Genomic DNA, 22,682 nt, shown 5'->3' with positions numbered 1-22,682 from the left:
TTGACATCAGGGGTCAAAAGCCAGCAGCCCCGGGCCAGGACTCCAGACGGAGGGGGACCCTGGGATGGCACAGGCCGGGCGGGCCACGCGGCAGGAGCCCAGTCTGCACCCTCCCTGCAGCCCCCCTGCAAGGACGAGCCCCCTCTAGCCAGGGCCGCGGGGCTTCACCGTGCAGTCAGCCCAGCACCCCGGGCCCAGGGGAAAGGCGGCGGCAGAGGCAGCTAGGCCACAGGTGCACCAGGGAGGGGTGCCGGCCAGCCGGGGATGCGGGCCTCCTGGCCGCAAGGCGCCCGAAGGCCCAGGTCAGGAAGGAGAGGCCTCCCAGACCGTGAGCTGGCTGGCCTCAGCAGCTCGGTGTCCCCTCCAAACTCGTGTCCCCACAGACGGCCCTGCCTCCAGGTCATCCTCCCCAAGGCCACGCACAGCGGGAGCAGGGTTGGCACCACACAAACGGACTCTGTGCCCCAGGGCCTCCGCCGCATGCTGCCGAGGACGGGGCCCACCGCAGCCACCACGTGCCCAGCAGTTGGCCACTGGCGCTTCTTCAGGGGCCACGGTCCCCACGACTCGGTATGTCCAAAATCCAGGTATTTCATTAACAGCTGTCACAGGAAAGGTGAAAACAATGCATTCACTTGCACAAGACTATTATTAGCAGACGCAGGGGAGTTCAAGAAATAACAGACACGGAGAGGGGGTCAGACCTGTCACAGCACATTAACTCCCATTTAAATGAATGTGCTGTGGGTTTAAGTAGAGGTATTATCTGCCGATAAAGAAAGGATGCCCTCCGTGTGTGGATGTGTTTAATGAAAACACAGAACGATCCAAGACGGCTCTAGCGATGGATACGCACTGGTTATTATTCGCTCTTAAAGTTCTGTTGACATTCCTGACGCTCTTGTCTTTATTAGAGAGGAAGAATTCATTAAAAGTCATTCAAACTTTAAACTCTTCCTGAAGTATCTTTTCTACAACAGAGCAATTTATACTCAACGACAATAATTAAAATACTTGCTACTATTACCATCAGGGCTAAAAAAAATGAAAATGCGACAGGCATCCCCAGTTTGCTTGCCCAACTTCAGAAACCTGAGCGTCATGCCAGGTTTTTCCTAAAAAGCTCCAGCGTTCTCCCACAGAGGGCTCTGGGGAGGGGCTCAGGAGGCCCCCTCCTGGCAGCTCTTTCTGTCCTCACTGTGTAAACCTTATCACAGGCCCTCCACATGCCCCCAAGGCAGGACCAGGATGCCAGTAACTCAGGGCACTCGGGGAGCTGAGACGTTTTGCATTCTAAGAAATGAAATATATTGAAACTGAAATTGAAAATGTCGCTGTGCTCATGATTACTTAGGAAGAAAACCTGATTCCAGAAATGTGAAAACATCATAATTCTACCATATGCATCGGCAACACGACTTCACAGCGTATAGAGCACCGTGGAGTTAATTTCTACGAGAGGAGCTGTAAAACATACAGCTCTGTTGAGAAGATCTGTGGGATTTATATCTCCCGAGATCCAGGAGCCGTGTGGGCTCAGAAAGAAGAGATACTTACAACACAAGTGCTTGCAACAGGATTGAGGGAACCTTCCCCCGTACGAATTATAACATCTGATGAATGAAACAAGAATAACGGTCTATAACAAATCTAAAATGTAGATTAACAGGCACCCAGATACCACATAAAGTACACACTGAATATAGGTCTACAACACAATGAATAACGCAGCACTCTCGGAACAAGCAACAACGCCACATTTGGCTGTGATTACTCCACCTTCACCCCCTTCAAACGTGGGGATTTACGTCCCACATCTTGTGCTCAAGCCAGTTGTCTGGATAGGTTAGCAAAGCACAGACGTCTCATCACACTCAAAACTGAAGTACAGAAAAGAAACGACACCTTCGAACAAAACGTCACAGTGTCACACACGTCACCAGACCAAATATTCGGCACAGCTGATGGGACCACGTATCAAAGCACAACTGAGCAATCAGACACTGGTCAGAGGGCATTTTTCCACTTAAAGAGAGGCCAGGCTTCCCCTCCTGGCGGTTCGGCACATGAGATGTTATGACACTTAATCCCACGAGGCAGTAAAAAAAATCCACCCTGACCAATTTGGATTTATTTCGGGAATGTACAGTCACCTCGATACTAGGAAGCCCACTGATAAAATCTACCATATCAACAGAATAAAGGAGCAAAGACCTATTCTCCTCTCGATGACACGTGGGAAAGGACATGATGACTCTCAACAGGAATTTAGGATTTTAAAACGATGAGAAAAGCAAGGCACCATCCTTAACATAAGGTATCTATAAAATCTACAGTGAATATCCTAAGTAGAAGAAGAAATGTTAAAAGACTTCTTTAGAATCGGAATGACACCGGGATGCCTGCTTTCACTACTAATATTCAATACTGTAGTGGAAGTCTTGGCCAGCAGGAAAAGAAAAAGCCAAGCATGTATATACAGAACAGAAAGAAAAAAACGAAACTACCGTTATTCATAAGTAATATGATTAACTTCTTTCAAAACTCAAATACATCTACACACAAAATATTAGAATTGATGAAAGAGATTAGTAAGTTTGCCAGATACAAAATTAACTTACAAAGGTCACCTGCATTTCCATATACTGTCAATAAAAAATTAGACAATGCCACTAAAAATTTTAAAAACGCTATTTGCTTAAAATGTATCTATGAATAAATTTAGTAAGTTGTGTAATATATTTAGGGAGGTATGGTCCTTTAAAAGATCAGAATAACTAAATGCAAAAACAAAGTATTAATTTTCTCCAACTATTCAACAGATTCTATGTAATTTCTGAGATTTCTATGAAATACAACGATTTTAAATTTACCTTCAAAAGCAAAAGGTCATGAGTAGCCCAGAAACAAGAGCCAGGCCTGGGTGGCCTGTCCTACCAGACATCAAGACCATGTAACCAAGACAGGATGAAGACGGCACAGGGATGGGTGGACAGACCAGGGGAAGAGACGCCAGCCCAGAAGGAGCCCACACACAGCTGCTGTATGATAGCTCATGAGGGCAAGGGGCACAACCACTTATCCACGTGGGGGATTTTAAAAGAAATGGGGCTGCTGTGTCAAACTCCGTGCAAAGTCAATCCCAAATGGATTACGGTCCTAAAGGTAAAAGGCAAAACTCTAAAACTCTTAGAATATAAGATTTCTTTGAAATCGTGAGGTTGGAAAGGATGTCTCAGTACGCAAAAAGGCCTGATCATAAAGGAAAAACTGCTGAACTGCCTTTGTTAAATTAGGAATTGCTGTTCACACCAAGGAGAGTGAAGAAACAGCCTACTAACTAAAAGAAGATATATGTATCCATATGTTTCCAAAAAAGAATTAGTATCCAGATTATATCAGGAACTCCTACAATCAGGAGGATAAACTAACAAACAAAAAGATGCAGCAGAAAGAGGGGCAGAAGCATTTCCCAAGAGAGGAAATCAAACGGCCTAAGAAACCTAAGAAAAAATACTTAACGTGATCAGCAGTGAAAGGATGGGAAGTGAACAGCACCCTGAGACCCAGGCAGTCAGGGAGCCTTTCGGTTTCACAGCTCCCAGTGCAGGGGAGGGGGCAGCACTGGGCACTCACCACTGGCCCCTGGGGCCACTCCCTGGTACACCCCCCAGAGAAACCCTCAGACCTGTGCACAGGGACTCGGAATGCTCACGGCAACATTCTGAGAAAAAGCACAAGAACGAACATAACCCAGATGCTTATCAACACTGGACTGGATCAATAAACCACGGAACACACGAGGGAATACTACACAGCAGTGAAAATGAACTACACGACAAGCATCGGTGGATGGAGCTTAGAACCTTAACTCTGTAATATAAAGAGTGATGGCAAATGAGTACAGACAGCACAATTCCACTAAAAACAAAGATTAAAAACAGGCGAAACACACACACACACACACACACACACACACACACACACACACACACATAAACTCGTGTCATAAAACCATACAGAAAAGCAAGAAAATAATTAACCAAAATTCAAGGGAACAGTTACTTGTTGGGGGACAGGGACACAGCTGCAGAGGGACAGAGAAGGGACCTCAATGACGCCAGTCTGGTTCTATTTCTTCAGCCTGACAGTGGGTATATGGAACCTAATTTTTAATTTTTTCTTTAAATTGGACATATATATTATAGAAATCTTTCTGCTCTATTTTACCATAAAACCAAAAGGACAAAAAAAGGAAAGACCTATGGATTAGATCCCCAAAATATACACCAGAAGAGTTTAATGAACTGATTCTATAACAAATCTGTATCTCTCAGGCTCTCACAAATGCATCCCCACCTCTGAAGAAAAAAAAAAAAAGATGAATTATGAGACCGAACGAAGAGAGGAGGAGAAAGAAGACGTGGACTCGCAGAGCACTGAGCCCCGGCAGCGCCCCAGGCTCAGGGCCCCGCGGTACAGAACGCTCACACCAGGAGGAGTGCGTGTTTAACGCATGCGTCCCACCAACATCTGGCAAGCGCTTACCATGCTACATGCCGGCCCCAGGAGAAGAAAGACCCAGGCCGTGCCCTGGGGCGCTTGCAGTGTGAGAAGAGACAGCCACGGCCGGAATCCCAGCAAGACAGCTGACTCACCCACGCAAGCCCACCAATGTCCGTTAGGCACCAGAGGGGGCCAAAACCAGCATGGAGGCTGGTGAGTCTCAGGGGACAGAGACACGGGACAACACGCGGGAAGCACGTGGGCGCGGTGGGCCAGCCAGGGCACGAGAGGGAGTGCTGGCAAGCTCGGGGGGCTGCCGAGCAGAGTAGGCTGGGGAGGGGCCCCCAGGCAGAGGAACGGCACGTGCAAATGCCAAAACCCTCTTCAGGTTGGCCCGGATCCTCGTGGACAGAGCCAACGCCTGCTCCTCGGAAGCGGGCTTTTCTTCCCGTCCACCGCGGGGCCCACGCTTCTCCACGCAAAGGCTCCGGTCGGGAAGTCTGTCTACAGAAAGTTCACAGTCGGGGAAGGAGTCCAGCATGAACACGTCTGTGCTCCACTGGCACCTGCCTCCTGGAAAATGACCATCCTTCAGGGCCACGGAAAACTCATCACACCAACTGGAAGAACGGTACATAATGTGTCTAAAAGGCCTGCGTGTTTCATTATCCTCTGTGTCTGTTTAAATGTAATGAGACATCACTTCTCCACGGCTAATTGGAAAAAGCATCTACTTTCCCTAATTTGTGAAACTGCTCTAAGAAGCAGATAACCAGAGGGTAGATAATATAACAATTACGGGGGAGAAGTGACCCCGTAGATGATGAACTTATCAAGTGAAAAGGCCCAGCTGTGAAATCTGAAAGAGCTTCTTCCCATGAGCTCCCTGCACCAATCACAGGGCCAGAGGGCCTCGGGTCCCAGTCCGTGTTCTCCCAAGTAATAGGCTGAGTTTATTCCACGGCGGACAGAGGATAAAAAGAGCAAGTGGCAAAAAAGTGACGAATTTTACTTTCAAATAACAGCGCTGGATAAAAAGATTAATTACTGGTTTCAACAGAACCTCCTAAGTCCCATGAGGCTCCAGGCAACGCTCCAGGCACCAAGCCACGGCCCGGCTCCCAGGGAGCTGACACACAAGGTGGGGTGAGACCTCACCAACAAGAAGACAAATCCGACCGGATGACAAGCACCGTGAGACAGCCAGAGCGTGCGTGAAAGCCGGGGAGAGGGGCTGGGACACCAGCCAGGGTCGTGGGGAACAGCGTCTCCGAACCAGACGCGTGAGGTCACAGGTGAGAGAAGGAGGAATCCAGACAGCTGTTCACAAGTACTTGTTCACAGCTGCTCTGTGCCGTGCGCCGCGTGAGGCACATGCGTTAGGACTGAAAACGAGACAGACAGAAGGTCTGCTCAGATGCAGCGGAGACAGAAGAGCAGAGCACAGGCGGGGGGCAGCCCCAACCCAGGAGCAGCTGGGCCCCATGTCCCAGGTCCCTGGGGAGGTCAGGTGGCGCAGCCTCTAGCGGTTACCCCAGGAGGTCCTACCTCCGCAAAGACCCTCCCTCCCTCGGTGGCCTTCCTTCAGGTGGGGATTTCCAGGCTCCACCCCAGGAGTCTGACTCAGAAGGTCCAAGGGAGGCCAGGGGACAGGCGGGCTAAAGGTTTTTCAAGCAATTAAGTGAGCGAAAAATGGAAGAGACACCTCACCAAAGAAGATCTGAGCGTGACAAATCATCACATGAAAGGGTGCTCGACACCCACAGGCAGCAGACAAATGCGAATTGTGACCCCGTAACAGCCCGCGACACACCTGCTTTTAAAATAGCTAAAAAAGGCTGGCAAGTCCCAAGAACCGACAAAAGGATGTGGAGCGACCAGGTGCCCCAAGCATGGCAGACCGGCACGGCCACCCCGGAAAGGGGCTCGGAGGTTTCTTAGAAAGTGTATAAACGTACCATACGGCCCAGAAACTACACACCTAGGCACTTACCAGAGAGGGGAAAACACAGATGCCTTCCCTAGATTTATACGTGAAGGTTTAGAGCAAATGTACTTTGTAATGGCCCAGAATTGGAAAGGACCCCAGTACCCACCAACTGGTGACTGGGCAAACACATACCCGGAAGACGGCCCTGCTCAGCGGTGCCGTGAATAGCAGGGCTGAACGTCCACGCCCTGTCCAGGTCAGGGGAGCCACTCGCTAAGTCTGTAAGCTGTATGATTCCCTTTCTGTGAAATGCTTTAAAAGCAAAAGTCTAGGGATAGAAAGCAGATCAGCAAGTGCCAGGGGCAGGGGGAGGGGGCGGGAGACTGACAGCAAAGAGACACGAGGGGACTTCTCAGGGCGATGGAAGTGTCCACACCATGATTCCAGTGGCTGGTACATTCCTACACACAGGTGTCAAGACTAATCTGACTGTATGCTTAACACAGGTGACTTCTCCTGTGTGTCAATTAGCCGTCAATAATGCTGACAGGAGAAAAGGAGGACAGTGGGGAGGGAGGAGGGGAAGGGGAAGGGAGGGGGGAAAAGACATCCAGAGCAGAAGTGGGCATCACCTGTTGGACGAATAAACCAAAGCGCGGACAGACTGGGGGAAACGCTCATGGCAGAAACCCTTCTTCCCGAGTCATGAGAAGCCCAGACTTTATACGGACACAAGACCAAGTGAAATCAGAGTGACGTTTCCTGGTCCTATACAGCCAAGGACAAGCACGTAGGATACGAGCCAAAGCACTACAAGCAGCTTCTCTCAGAACCTATGTTATGGGAGGGGCTGCTCTTCTCCCTCGTGTCTTGTGTCTTGTGTCTTCGCATTCCTACTGCTGGAATGCAAGCGTGAGGGAGGGAGCTAGAGCCCCAACCTGGACCACGAAGAGAAAGCCAAGCACAGGGGGCAGCCGATGCACCGCCGACGACCTCCCCACCGAGGGGCGGCAGACGCCCGTCAAGCACCTCAAAATGACTACTTCTGTGGAAAACTAATTTTCTCCTTTTGTGTTCTGTAATCTAAAGCACTTTGGCTTTAATAATCCTGAATTTCTTTTTAACAAACTTACTGCACAGACAAGAGATATCAAAGTTTAAAAGTGCATTTACTGGAGCAATCAAGATGCAAAACAAACACTTAAAACAATGAGAAAATTCAATTTTAAAGAGATGCCATTTATAATAGCAACAAAAAATATGACAACTAAGAATAAATCTAATAAAATGTACACAGGACCTATTACGGAACAACTTCTAAAACTTCATTGAAAGGCATTAAAGAATGGCCTAAAAAATGGGGAATTAGCATGTTCATGAAAATGAACACTAAATTTCATAGAGATGTCAATTCTCCCAAATTGACCTATAGATTCTGTGCAATTCCAATCTCAAGTCAAACACACGTTAAAAACCAATAAGAATGGAATCTAAAAAATACAACAAACTAGTAAATATAATAAAAAAAGAAGCTGACTCACGGATATAGAGAACAAACTAATGGTTACCAGTGGGGAGAGGGACTACACGGGAGGGGTTTAAGAGGTACAAACTATTAGGTATAAAATAAGCTACGAGGGCATATTGTACAACACAGGGAATACAGCCAGTATTTCATAACTATAATGGAGTAAAAATTATGAATCACTACATTGTACACCTGTGACATATAATATTGTACATCAACCATACTTCAATTAAAAAAAAAAAAAGAGAGAGAGAGAGAGAGAGATGGACTTCCCTGGTGGCCCAGTGGTAAAGAATCCGCCTTCCAATGCAGGCGATGCGGGTTCGATCCTTGGTCAGGGAACTAAGATCCCACATGGCGCGGGGCAACAAAGCCTACACTCCAGAACTACTGAGCTCGCGTGCCTCAACGAGAGAGCCCACGTGCCGCAAACTACAGAGCCCACACGCTTTGGAGCCTGTGCACCACAACTAGAGAGAGAAGACCCGCACGCCACAATTAGAGAGAAGCCCGAGCGCCGCAACTAGAGAGAAGCCCGAGCGCCGCAACTAGAGAGAAGCCTGAGCAGACCACACGCCGTAACAAAAAGATTCTGTACGCCACAGCTAAGACCCAACACAGCCAAAAAGGAATAAGGAAAATAAATAAATATTTTTTAAAAAGATAGAGAGGGGCTTCCCTGGTGGCGCAGTGGTTGAGAGTCCGCCTGCCGATGCAGGGGACACGGGTTCGTGCCCCGGTCCGGGAGGATCCCACATGCCGCGGAGCGGCTGGGCCCGTGAGCCATGGCTGCTGAGCCTGCGCGTCCGGAGCCTGTGCTCCGCAACGGGAGAGGCCACAACAGTGAGAGGCCCGCGTACCGCAAAAAAAAAAAAAAAAAGATAGAGAGAGAAAAACTTGGCCCCCCGACTCTGGGACTTACGTGGAAGAGCAAAGCCTTAAGATGACCTGATCACTTCTGAAGAGGAAGAGGGGGTGTGAACACCTCCTACCAAATACTGAGACTTAGGGTGAAGCTGAATGAATGAAGGTAACTCGAATACTGGGACAAAACAGAGACCAGATCTCCGCGAATGTGGAAATGGCATGAACAGAGGGACACTGCAAACGTGGGGAGATAAGCTGGACCGGCCACCACGGGAGAACGTTAAGCTGGATTCCCACCTCACAGCACACACAGCCATCAGATACAGATGAATTAAAACAGGTGTGAATGCTAACACTTTATAACTTTGAGGTGAAAATAAGGGAGGGAGAATGGCTTGAGGATGTCTGGGTAGGAAAAGATCTCCTCAGGAAGCTAACCCTAATAGAAGAGATGGGTAAGTTCAATGCCACGAAAACTGAGAACTTCCGATCACGACAGCCATCAAGAAGAAAGTGTCAGAAACAAGCCACAGAGGAGGAGGAGGAATCTGCCATATACAAACTGCAAAGAATTAGAATCCCTAATATATAAAGATCAACAACCAACAAACAACTAGATCAACCACACAAGAAATCAGGCAAAGGTGGGAACAAGCATTTCCCTGAAGGGGGACACAGAAGCACATAAATACACGAAGAGATGCTTACTCCACGCGTGATCAGAGAAAGGAAAGTGAAGGATGCCCACCAGAGACAGAACTTGAGAAGCCTGGCAACACCCAGACCTGGCAGGGGTGTGAGCACCAGGACGGCTGGTCCTCTACAGGGGAGAGAGCTGAATCAGGACAACCCACTGGGGAGCGTCCTGACGTCATCTGGAAAGTTCAACAGGCTGACAGCCAACCTTGCAACAATCTTCCTTCCTCGTAAATGCTCTTGAGAAATCCCTGCCAGGGGGCATCTGCATAACTGCACGTGCAGCTTCCAGGCAACACTATTCCCAATAGCAAACCACAGAAACAACCCAAATGTCCACCAACAGGAAAAAAGGCAACAGAAAGTGTGGAATATTTAAATAACTAGACACAGAGATTAGCTGAATCTAAGAAAATAATGTAGATGAAAAAAGCCAAGTTGCAGAGATCAGACTACACAGAGGAATGATCCGGCTCCAGAACACGGCTTTCCCAGTGTCACGTGACATGTGTTAAAGGCGTGAAGAATCACAGATACGGGTCAGGAGAGAGGTCATCTCCTGGGGAGGGGCCTGGAGACGAGTGAGAACAGCAGGTGGCTTCCACACTATCAGTCTCACTCGAGTGGGCGTCTCGGTTCTAAACTGGGTGGTGGACTCGGGAGTGTAAACTACATACACAACTCCAACTAAGTTCTTCTGTACACACCTGTACTGCACAATAAAAATAGTTAAAGAACAGTTAGCAATTCCGGTTGGCGATTCTGTCCCCAGGGGCCATCCCCACACCTGCCATGGGGAGAGCCACTAGGACGGTGGGCACCCATCTCCCTCCAAGAAAGGGAACTTCCGGATCCCAGCTCTTACCTCTGTCACTTTGGGTTGAAGTATTAACGCTTCAGGACTCATTCGAGGGATGTCTATGTGGATCTGCAGATGGAGGAGAAAGACACATGTATGTTAAAAGATGCTGAACATCATGACAGGCATTATGATTAGAGGGTGATGCTTAATGACAGCAACGGATTTGCTCCGGGTCTCGTTCTGCTCTCTCTGAGAAGACAAATTCTGTGTCACGTGTTCTCCCGTGGAGGAGAGGCAGGTTCCGTCTGCCTGGGCCCCCCTCCCCGCCCCCGGTCCTAGCACGACAGGCTTGTTCCACGCTTTCCAGCCCAGTGGCGGCTGCGTGATTAGGAGCAGAGCAGGCCCTCGGCTGTGCAGTAACAGGATCCACAGCAATTAGCAAACACTGATTTCCAGCCTCTGACACGGGGGGCGATTCAAGCACATCAACAGTGTACAAGCGTTCAACTGGGACGGCTCCTTCTTCGAACCCCGGCCACAGTTTTCTCCACTTTACAAAATCCTTGGGGGACCCAGGGCACTTTTCAGAGGACGCATTTAAAAACCTCTGGTGGAATCAGCCGATCCCCGCCTGACCACCATCTGACATGAGAGTCGTGACAAAGTCCCCCACACCGCGGAGCAGCACAGCTGCGGGTTCAAGACGCGACCAAGTACGGTCGTTCAGGGCTTGAGCTGGCATCCAGGCCGGCCCTCAACGCCCTACACGAGCACCCCACAGCGGCCAACGCTATCACCATCCCCACGCAACCCAGGAAAATGGCCCAAACAGGCCGAGGGAAGACGTGCACATCTTAACGCCGTGGGGAGCCTACGATTCAGGTTCATCCCCCGTCCTTGCCCGTGACCACGAGGGTTCTGAGATCCACAGGGCCTGGGAGTCTCCTCACTCTGCCTCGCCAGCACCGTGGCCTTGGGTCCCTCACCAGGCTCTGGGGCTCAGCATCCTCGCCTATTAGACACCTGCCACGTCCCTCAAAGGGCTACTGGGGAAGATCCAACAGGAAGGTGGACCAACAGCCCCCAGAGCTCCATCAGCTGCACGGCTCTGAGACGTGGGAATTGTTTTTGCACTCACAGGTTCCCGCCTGAGCTCTTCCCTCAGGGGAGAACCTGGAAATCAGCTGCCCATCAGTGGTACCAAGGGAGGGGATGAGATTGCTCAGGGTACGAGCTGGGCCAGGGGCCAGCAGACTGAAGTGCTGAGGGAGCGTGGACGATGAGGCGGCAGGGAGAGTGAGAAGGACAGTTGGAGAGGAGAGGAGGAGGCATCAGAGAAGGCAAGAAATAAGCATTCTCAAGCCCACCGAGCAACGCGGGGAGGAATCTAGCAAGCTGAGGGAAGGAGGCCTGGACGGGGAGGACAGGAGGGAACATTCCAGGCTGGTGGGGTCGGAAGGCTGCAGCTGGCCGCTAGCGGGAGCCCTGAACCTTCTCAGCCTTTGACCAGGGCGTCCCCTAGGGTCGCCCTCAGAGCACTGATCACATGCCATCAGAGTCACGTGGGCACGCGTCTGTCCCCGGCACGCCGAGGGCCAGCACGGCCCACATGACAGAAGAGCTGCCCGTCGTGCGTTCGCTGGGGGACAGGATGGTGCACACCAGCAGCGGCTCTGTGTGCCCCGCCCCCCATACAGGACTGAGCCGGTCGGGCGGCCACGAAGTCTGCAGAACCCGCAGAGCGGGGAGGACACACAGATGAACCTTTAGCTCTGACCGACTCTGTGTGCTGTGGATGGGACATCTTCACCCAAAGAGTAAACACAGAACTCAAATGAACAGAGGACAGAAAAAGGACAGGGAAGCAGACAGGGGACCCTGGCCCCCTGCGGCCTCCCAGTGCTGTGGGAAGGCCAGGCCACACCCCTCGGGGCAGACGGCCGGCTAAGGTCAGTTCATGGGTCAAACACCGTGAGCGGGCAGCGGGGAGAGACCAGGGTGCCCAAGCCCCAAACCCAGGCTGGCTCCACCTTGAGCTAAACAGAGCGCCTGAAACGGCCGCGCCAGGACGGCTCAGGGCCCACCTCCAAGAGGCGTGTGTGCGCAGCACAAAGCGAGCAGGCCCACGGGAGACACTGCCACAGCTTCCACTGCTCAATTATAGTAATGGAGGAACATGTGGGGGACTCACAGTAACACAGGAGCTTTTTATTACCTGTCACAGTAATGAATAAAGATATATGCAACCCATTTTTAATTAACTTTCCCTCAAGAAATTCATAATAGAATGCAGCCTGGTAAATCTTGCTGATAGACGCTCGTGCCATCCTTTGGGCGTCTTTTTTTGGAATAAAAACCAGCAAAGTGACTTCCCTGGTGGCGGAGCAGTTAAGAAACCACCTGCCAATGCAGGGGACACAGGTTCGAGCCCTGGTCCGGGAAGATCCCACATGCTGCGGACCAACTAAGCCCGTGCACCACAACTACTGAGCCTGCGCTCTAGAGCCCGTGAGCCACAACTACTGAGCCTGCGTGCCACAACTACTGAAGCCCACGCGCCTAGAGCCCATGCTCCACAACAACAGAAGCCACCGCAACGAGAAGCCCGCACACCGAACGAAGAGTAGCCCCCGCTCGCCGCAACTAGAGAAAGCCCGAGCGCAGCAACAAAGACCCAACGCAGCCAAAAGTAAATAAATAAATTAAAAAAAAAAAAAACCACACACAGCAAAAATACATGCAACACAATACCAAATGTACCCATTCCCTAAAACCAGTGAAGTGGAAAAACAAACCAGGTAAGCTAGTATTTCCCTAATCCAATCCAAATGCGATCTGTATCACAAATCAGTTTCCCAGAGTGACGGGTGGCAGCACCGTGTGGCCTGGGAGCCACCCGGGTGGGAGACAGAGGACAAGCCCCAGTGTGGGCCGCAGGGGCCAGACGCAGAGAAGGCCCCGCCCTGGGAGGTGACGGAAGCGGGTCCCGGCCCCATCTCCCCCCGCCCCCAAACGAGTCACTCTTCCTGCAGAGCTGCCACGTGTCTGTGTGGGGAAGATGCCTTTCAGCAATCCATTTAACTTAAAGAACCTGTGGTCAGCAATCAGCGCTAAGGCCTGTCTTGGACCTTTTGACAGCGCTACACCAAACTGACAAGGAGATGTGGGTATCCCACATCTGAGGGGGAAAAATTCGGCAACTCTCATCCACCTAGAGGTCGGGTTTCCAAGAGGAAATACTCCATACTGACACGCATCAGGGAAATCAGAAGTTCATGTCAGGATACAAGGCCATTCCTAACCACCAAAAGGTGGTTCCACTGCAGCACAAACCATTCTGAATTCTCACAAATTACAAAGACGAGAATTATAAAGGCTTCGAGGGATTCTCACAGCAAATTCTGGATACACCATGAACCGTAAATCAATTTTAAGTATCTTTCCCATCATGCACACTGTCAACTGACTATTCAAGAAGCCATAATTATACCCATTTTGTATTAAACTAAATAGCAGACTTATAAGCTGGCTACACCTCTGCCATGGACTGAACTGTGTGTCCCCAGAACCAAGCCGAGCAGCACGGCTCCCCTCGACCTACATCACGTCCCTGACAGCAGCAGCGGACAGGCCCACGGGGCCCAGGGGACTCACACGTCGGACCCGACCCAGACAAATGTGTGCTCCTGACCTTCTGGTGAGACGGCCGCTCGCTGAGTCACAAGACACCCTCCACCCAGGGCGGGGCGGGGGTCGGCGGGGAGGATCTCAGTGCACGGCGAGGGGTCTGGGCTACCTGTTCTGTGGCTCCAATTAAGAGCCCCTTTCCCACTTTTGCAGAAGGAACTGGAGATGCGCAAGGTGCTAGCATCAGCGGGAATTCACCATTATTTGCTTTCAAGTTTATTTCTTTACTAGAAAATAAAGATCTGTGACCCAATCAGGAACTTACCAGATAAACCATTTCCTCCAAGAAGGCAGACGTCACCGAGTGGCTCAAGTGACAAGAAAAAGAAGAAGTATCCCCACCTGTCTGTATGTGTCCTGGTGAACTTCATCCGTCCTAGAATCATAATAGTGATCAATAAAAGCAAAATATTCTTTCTGTTTTCTTTGGAGCGTGGCTGGTCTTCGGTCTACGTTGGCAGGAAGGTAACCCTGCGTGAGAAAAAACAAACAAGAAAAGTACATACGGTTAATGGTAACTCCTGGAGTCTCTGTGAGAAAGCAGTTTGTAATCAAAAGGCTCACATCTTTTTTTTTTTTTTTTTTTTTTTTTTGCGGCACACGGGCCTCTCACTGTTGTGGCCTCTCCCGTTGCGGAGCACAGGCTCCGGATGCGCAGGCCCAGCGGCCATGGCTCACGGGCCCAGCCGCTCCGCGGCATGTGGGATCTTCCCGGACCGGGGCACAAACCTGCGTCCCCTGCATCGGCAGGCGGACTCTCAAGCACTGCGCCACCAGGGAAGCCCCAAAGGCTCACATCTTAAACGAGCCTGGCGCTCTGAAATCTGACACAGAGGGGAGGACAAATGAGTTGTGAAGAAAGAGACACAAAGAAAAGCAGTGAGCTGAGCCCCATGGAAGTATCACCCCCAACCGCACTCCATGGGGTCTGGGCTCAGGCGTCTGCAGCCTCCACCGAGGTGATGGAACTCCACCTGCAGCCGTACAGGAGTGGGCCGGAGCCGGCGCAGCAGGCTGGCATTTACCGCGCTCATCTAGAGCACAACTGAGAGATGAAAGCCCCCTTCTCTAAATGCCTTGGACACCACGGAGAGCTCAGAAGTGTGTAGGCCCTACAACTATACATGTGTGTGTGCATACATGTGTGTGTATGTGTGTCCACGTACACACATACGCATGCATATATATACATACACGTGCGTATGCTTGTGTGTGTGTGTGTGTGTGTGTGTGTGTACGCACACATATGTGTAAATTCTCACGCACATTTTCTCCTCTCTCCAAAGACTCCTGGGCTCTGGCAGCCGCAGGCCCCATACAGACTCAGAAAGGGTCCGGCAGGCAGCAAAGGGTGGCCGTGAAGAGCCCAGACTCCTGTCTTACATTTTCTACTTTTCAGTCAACATTACCACCACACCAGGGATAAAACAGAAGGTGCCTCTTTTCAGGAAACGGTTCCATGACATCTGACAAAGGGGTACAGCCGTGCGACAGCTGCCCCCGTGAAGAATGGAGCAGTGTCATCGCCCCAAAACCGCCCCAGTGCCCTCTGCGGTCCCCCCACCCCCTCTTCCCCACAGGTCGCGGCTGCCGCCCTAGAATCACCCGTAAGTGGAATCATGTGGACCTGTGCCTGGGGGCAAGGTTTCCTTCACTCGGCCTGCTGGCTTCTTTTTAACTGAAGTATAGTTGATTTACAGTGTTGTATTAATTTCTGCTGTACAGCAGTGACTCAGTTATACACCTATAGACACTCTTTTTTTATATTCTTTTCCACTATGGTTTATCCCAGGAGAATGGCTCTAGTTCCCGGTGCTCAACAGTAGGACCTTGTTGTTTATCCATTCTATATGGAATAATCTGCATCTACCAACCCCAAACTCCCAGTCCTTCCCTCCCCGCCACCCCCCTTGGCAACCACAAGTCTGATCTCTATGTCTGTGAGTTTGTTCCTGTTTTGTAGATAAGTTCATTTGTGCCATATTTTAGATTTCAACAGATGAATGGATAAAGAAGATGTGGTACATATATTCAATGGAATACTACTCAGCCATAAAAAAGAACGAAATAATGCCATTTGCAGCAACGTGGATAGACCTAGAGATGATCATACTAAGTGAAGTAAGTCGGAAAGGGAAAGACAAATGCCGTATGATAGCCTGCTGTCTTCTGAGATTCTTTCAGGAACCAACAGTGGCCTCCTCTTTCTCCCCAGGTGGAATTTCCAGGGTATGGCTATTTACCAGTTTGTTAAGCCATTCACTCTTTGCTGATCATTTGAGTTGTTTCTAGTTTGGGGTTATTTTAAATAACGCTTGTCATAAATACTCTTGCACAAGATTTTTATGAATATACAGTTTGATTTCTCCTGGGTAGATACCCAGGAGCAGAGTTACTGGGTCACAATGTAGGTGTATGTTTAGTTTTCTAAGACACTGCCAGATCCTCTCCCAGAAGGATGATACCATTTTCCATCCCAACTAACAATGCCTGAGAATCTCAGACGTTCCACACCCTCCCTGACACTCAGTATTGTCAACCTCTAATATCAGTCACTCTGTCGAGGGCTTCTAATTTCATTTCCCGAATGATTCATGATGTTGAGCGTCTGTTCACAAACCCTTCTGCCACTGCTTCTCTTCTCTGGTGAAACGTCTGTTCACATCTTTTGCCCAGTTTTTTAATCAGTTGCTTGTCTTCTTAGTGAGTTTTATGAGTGCTGTATACATTCGAGACGCGAGTCTTTCTGTCAAATATATGCACTGTGATTATACTCTCCTAGCCTGTGGCTTGCCTTTTTATGTCTCAAACAACAGAAGTTTCACATTTTCATGAAGTCCAATGGACAAAGTTTTTCTTTTATATTTAGTGGTCCTTGCGTCCCCTGTAAGAAGTGTTTTCTCCTTGCTTTCTTCCTAACGTTTAAAGCCTATCCCTCGAGTGTCCCTTCAACGTCGCTCCCTCCAGAGGCTAGACCTGACCCTCGAAGAGGCTGCTCACGCAGCGCCCCAGCAGCACCCGGCACGAGGCTCTGCAGAGCCAGCCCCTCACTGTGCCAGCCACATGGCAGGCACCCAAGTTTTCACTGAGTGCATTCATGTATGAGTGAAAAATGAACCAATACATCCCCTGCAGTGCTTTCTGCGTTTTAAAGCACTTTCACATCCAAAGTCAAAGTCACTGTGCTTACTGCTAAACATCTATGCATCCTTTGTTCAAACAGAGCCCTGAAGAGCCTCTGGGAACTGCGTCTTCCTAGTCTCAACCCATGTGCCACCTGAAGGTGGGTAATCCCCTTCCTTCAGGACAGGTCTTGATGGACTAATAAGCTAAACAGCTACACCATCCCACCAGCCAGTGACCGGCAGGCTCAGGGGTAAAGGGGGGGACGCGATGCAGGCACAAAAGCCAGGCCCGGGGCCTTCTTTGCTGCTGCTTGTGAATCAAAGAGAATGTGCACAGTCTGGAGCTGCAGCAGCCACTCTGTGACCACGAGGGAGAACCACGAGCTGCAGGTCCACCATGAAGAGCTGACTCAAGAAGAGCTGAGCTCAGTCGCCTTGATGATGAAATCAACCTAAGTCCAGCCACATCTTCTCAGCTGTGTGAGCACACGCATCCCCTTTAGTTCTCTAAGGCATCTCCATTAGCAGTTGTTCTGTATTACAGATTACACACTCATGCACATTTGTTTTATCACATTTGGATCACACCATTTAAACTTTTTAATAAACTTGTACTGAAACATAACGTGTGTGTGCACGTGCACTCCCAAAAAGTGTGTGTGAATGATCGTAGATTGAACCTGTCTCAGGGCCCTTTGGGAGCCTTCCAACCACTGACCCTTACCTCCTGATCTGGTGTCAGAGGTACCTCCCTGACTCCTGACACCTGGATAAATTCTGCCTATTTCTGAACTTTATATACATAGAATCTTTTTTTGGCTCGTTGCTTAAACTCAGCATTATGTTTGAAAAATTCATTCATTTTGTAACACAAAAACAGTAGTTAATTTTCACTGTTGTGGGACTTCCCTGGTGGTCCACTGGTAAAGAATCCGCCTTCCAACGCAGGGGACGCGGGTTCGATCCCTGATCGGGGAACTAAGATCCCATATGTCACGGGGCAACTAAGCCCACGTGCCACAACTACTGAGCCTGCATGCCTCAACTAGAGAGAGAAAACCCGCATGCCACAACTACAGAGAAGCCAGCACACCGCAACGAAGATCCCACGTGCCGCAACTAAGACCTGACATAGCCAAAAATAAAAAAACAATAAAATAAAATTTTCACTGTTGCATAATATCTCCATGTACAAAATCCGTCTGTTAACAGACATCTGGGTTGTTACCAGGTTTTTGGGATAAACACTCTTGTACCTGCCTTTTATAATGCACGATACGCATTTTGTTAAGTATACACCTGGGAACAGAACTGCTAGGTGGGCATACCTCTGACAGATTTTGCTAAAGAATCTTCCAAAGCGATTACACTCCCATTCGGAGCGCATGGGAACGCCCACTGCCCTACATCCTTACCAACACTTGGTATCAGACATCTTTTCATTTTGGCCATCCCGATGGGTTCACGGAGGTAGCTATCAGAATGCAGTTTTCACCTGCATCTCCAGTGGATTGAAGGATGCCGTGTACGTCATCTGAGTGCAGCCCCTTTCCCTCCCGTCAGGTGGTCCTCCTCTCTCCTCCTGATGCATAAGCACCTGCCACATGTAGGCTGACGTGAGCCCTTTGCAAGCATCTCCTCCTCGTCCCCATGGTTTGCCTTTTCTCCCTACTAGTGATGTCTCTGGATGAAGAGAAGTTCCTGACTTTAACGAAGCCCAATTTACTTTTAATGACTAGTCCTTTTGAAGGAAATTTCCTCTCCAACATTCCGTGCTTATGTATCTCAACTTCAAATCATGACCATATTACCGCTGTCACGTCGTATTGTTCCACCACAGGAGTCGGCAAATGCCAGCCCACTGCCCATTTCTATACACAGAACTTTGGCAGCACACAGCCACGCCCGTTTGCTCACGTGTATGGCTGCACACAACCGAGGTAGAGCTGAGTGGTCGGAAAGAGACCATGTGACCCACTGAAACACATGCTGAAACACTTGCTCTGCAGCCCCTTACAGAAAAAGCTTGCCAACCCCTGCTCTAAAACCACTGATCCCCAAGGCTGCGTAGCCTTCCACCATATGTATTTCTTTATACGGATTTCTATCTAACCTTTCCTCGATTTCCGAACGTTTTGACAACTTCCAATTGTCCAGTATTCTACAATACGTGGCCGTGAGCAGTAATATTTCTACAAGTGCATCGTTAGCGCCAAGGGATACGGGCTACATTTAAGGCTCCTGATGCCTTTTTTTCCAAGTGACACTGCCTGGAGGTGTAGCAATTTACATCCCAGCAGCCTCGGCACAAGGTGTCACCTGCCCTCCACCTTCCCCAACAGCGAGGAGAAGCCCCCATGGAGAACACCTGCCCTCACACGGCTTCAACTGATTACCGTTGGTCGGAAAGGGGCCCATTCCCAGAGCAGCAGGTCCATCTGACAATACATGAGAGTCAGATAGTGAGCGGCCCTACTACCGAGGAAAGGAGTGGCCGCGGTTCCCACCTGCCTCTATTTTCTGGTCAAGTGAGGCATCTGTGTTCCAAAGAGCAGACCGCCTCACGGAATTACACCAGCGCCAAAAACAAACGGGAGCCCGCAGTGTGGACGGAAGTGCCGGGCCCGCCCGCAGAGCCTCCACGTGCCAGCCGGCAAAGCTGAGCGGCTCAGGACACGGCCTCTGTAGCCAGCACCACCTGGAACATGCCGGCCTGGGGGGGCCCCAGCACAGAGCCCCCTTCCTGCTGGGCTCCCAGCCCTGCCCCCCCCGAGGGAAGTCACAGCTTCAGAGAATCCGTCTGGGACCAGGGGCATCGGCCACGCCCAGGCTGGCCTCACTGCCATGTCAAGTCTCTGTCACCTCCTGGAGAGTAACGATTTCCAGGGTTTACTTCTTTTTCTTTGTCCTAAAACTGCCACAGTCACGGGTGACTGTGTTGCTCTTCACCAGGCGACACACAGACCTGCCTCTAACCCTCGCCGGCGCACACAGGCCGACGCCAACCCTGTTCCCAGGTGAGGAAACGGGCCCCAGAGGCACGCGGACCTGGTGGGGGACTGAAGGCAAAGCCGGCCCACCTGAGGCCCCACCTGCTCGGGGCCACCTGGCTTCGTTCACAGAAGCAGGGACCGAGTCCCCCGCCACCACGTTGCCACACACACACGTCCCCTGACAGCACCGGGATGCAGGGATGCTGCGGCGGCCGGCTGCCGGTGGACCAGGCCCTGCTTCTCTCCCCACCCGTCAGGCCATCCCCGCACGCCTGCCAGCGCTGCTGTGGAAAAGAAGGACCGGACCGCCCAGCACCGCGCCCCAGGGCCCCTGCCCCCTCTCAGTGTGCTCGCGCCTGCCCTCCCGCCCCCCCAGCCCAGCCCTCCCCAGCTCGCAGCCGGGGGACACTCTCCCCTCCCCTTCCCTCACTCACCCTGGCTCGTGGCCCCTCTGAGTTCGCTGCTCCCTCTGCCCGGGGCCCTTCTCCTCTGCATCAGGGTCAGCAAACTACCACCCACAGGCCACGTCCAGCCCACAGGATACTTCTGTCGGTAAAATGTTATGGGAACTCGGCTGTGCACCTTCGTGTACAGGAGGATCTTTCAGCTCCGAGGACAGGCTGCAGCGCGGACGGCAGGAGCCACGGCGCCTGGAACGGAACCTGCCGGGCCTGATGAAGCCGCCCGCCCTCCTCCTGCCCCTCTGCAGGGCCAGCTCCCACACGCTCGGTCTGGGCTCCAGGCTCGGGCGCCGCCTTGGCCCTTCCACAGGAGCGGCCCCTCCTCTCGGCATCGGGGCCGAGGACGCTGCTAGTTTCTGCTGCTTACCCTCAACGTCCAAGCACGGCTCCAGGCAGCAGGGCCGCCTGGTCTGCACCGCGTCCCGAGGGCCCACGCGCTGCTGGAGTTGGTACATCCCTCTCCAAAGAACCCAGGAACCTGGACGCGCTGCCCCAGACCCTGCGTGGCCACGTCCCTCCCCCCCACCCAAGTGCCTGCTCACAGGTGTCGCCCCGGCCGCCGACCTCACCCTCAGGATCCCCCCTACTTTTTGCTCGCGTTCTGTTCTGCAGCACTCAGCTCCTTGGAAGATACTGTGAAGTTTACTTGTTGCGTTTACTGCTTGTGTCATCCCACGAGAACGCCAGCTCCACCGGGGCAGGAACCGTCACCCCTTTTGTTCACAGACAGCCCCCAGGGGCTCAGGATACTGTCTGTACACAACAGACGCTCCATAGATACTTGGTGGATGAACAAATGATGTCAACAGATGTGCAAGGACACCGTCACGCCCAAGGAGCGCCCCTGCCCTGGGGGCTGGGGAGGACGTGTCTAAGCTAATTGATGAGAAGTAGGGCTGTGCTGGCCCAGTACTGCTCAGGGTTGGGTTTGGTGATGCACGAGAGGATGGAGGTGGAGAGGGACAGACACAGACACCCTGAGAAAGGTGACGGAGCCGCATGGAGCACACAAGGCAGCATGTCCTGGCTGGCCCTGGGCAAGCCCGAAACAGCCTGGCACAGGAGGGGCATGGACGTGTGTGCCAGGCCAGGGCAGTGGGGCCAGCCCGGTGTCAGCCGGGGTCAGAGTGGACAGCCTTATGCAGATCACCTGCAGTGCCACCAAAGGATTCTTAGTGAATGTGAACGAGTACCCAGAAATTCTCGCCACCCCCAAACGTTAACTAACGTACCAAAACAACTCCTAAAAGGCAAGGGTATCAAAACGGGGACACGGGCAATAAAAAACCCCACACATATTCCTGACGTTCCCGTTCCTAAAGGAAAACACACATATGCAAGTTGAGGCCCCTAGGTAATTAAGCAAGACTGGAAATTATGCAAATGAAATATATTCAAGTATGCACTGAATTTTAAATGACAGAACTACAGAAAACTTAATTGCTGTATTAGCATGCTATAAAAACACTAATCATAAATGTAAAACAATGCATGCATATACTTATATCAAAATTGTCCCCGTGACACAAACATCAAATCGCTCCCTCCTGCTGGGTTCACGTGCAAACTCACCTCAATATATTGAAAGAAGGAAAGATGATACCAGAGTTTCACTGATCATTTCTAACCATACTACTGACTAGCATAAATGTCAAGTGTTTACTTTGTTTCTGTTCAATGTTTCTGAAATAGTTTTTGGGTTTTTTTTGTGGTACGCAGGCCTCTCACTGCTGTGGCCTCTCCCGTTGCGGAGCACAGGCTCCGGACGCGCAGGCTCAGCGGCCGTGGCTCACGGGCCCAGCCGCTCCGTGGCATGTGGGATCTTCCCGGACCGGGGCACGAACCCGTGTCCCCTGCATCGGCAGGCGGACTCTCAACCGCTGCACCACCAGGGAAGCCCCTGAAATGGTTATTTTTAAGAGTCAAAAATATGATTTTCTACAGCACTAATTTTTTTAAATTCTTTAAACTTTTATTTTATATTGGAGTATAGTTGATTAACAATGCTGTGTTAGTTTCAGGTGTACAGCAAAGTGATTCAGTTATACATATACATGTATCCATTCTTTTTCAAGTGCTTTTCCCAT

General features: G+C 50.9%; 1 protein-coding gene across 2 annotated transcripts in view; it reads right to left on the bottom strand.

Moving 5' to 3' along the window:
- Nucleotides 1–22,682, bottom strand: part of TBC1D22A (TBC1 domain family member 22A) — a 315,342-nt gene that overhangs the window by 190,365 nt on the left and 102,295 nt on the right. Inside the window, exons 6-7 of one of the 2 annotated variants that reach the window (XM_004279596.4) lie at nt 14,359–14,487; nt 10,393–10,455 (exon numbers count right to left, since the gene is read on the bottom strand). The exons of the other annotated variant lie outside the window; for it this stretch is intronic. Coding sequence (XP_004279644.1) covers nt 10,393–10,455; nt 14,359–14,487 — 192 coding nt within the window. The remainder of the gene's footprint in view (nt 1–10,392; nt 10,456–14,358; nt 14,488–22,682) is intronic. 2 annotated transcript variants of the gene reach the window in all.

This window comes from Orcinus orca, chromosome 11 (assembly GCF_937001465.1).
Source record: "Orcinus orca chromosome 11, mOrcOrc1.1, whole genome shotgun sequence".
NCBI classification, from domain to species: Eukaryota; Metazoa; Chordata; class Mammalia; order Artiodactyla; family Delphinidae; genus Orcinus; species Orcinus orca.
This window is presented reverse-complemented; position numbering and strand designations above follow the sequence as displayed.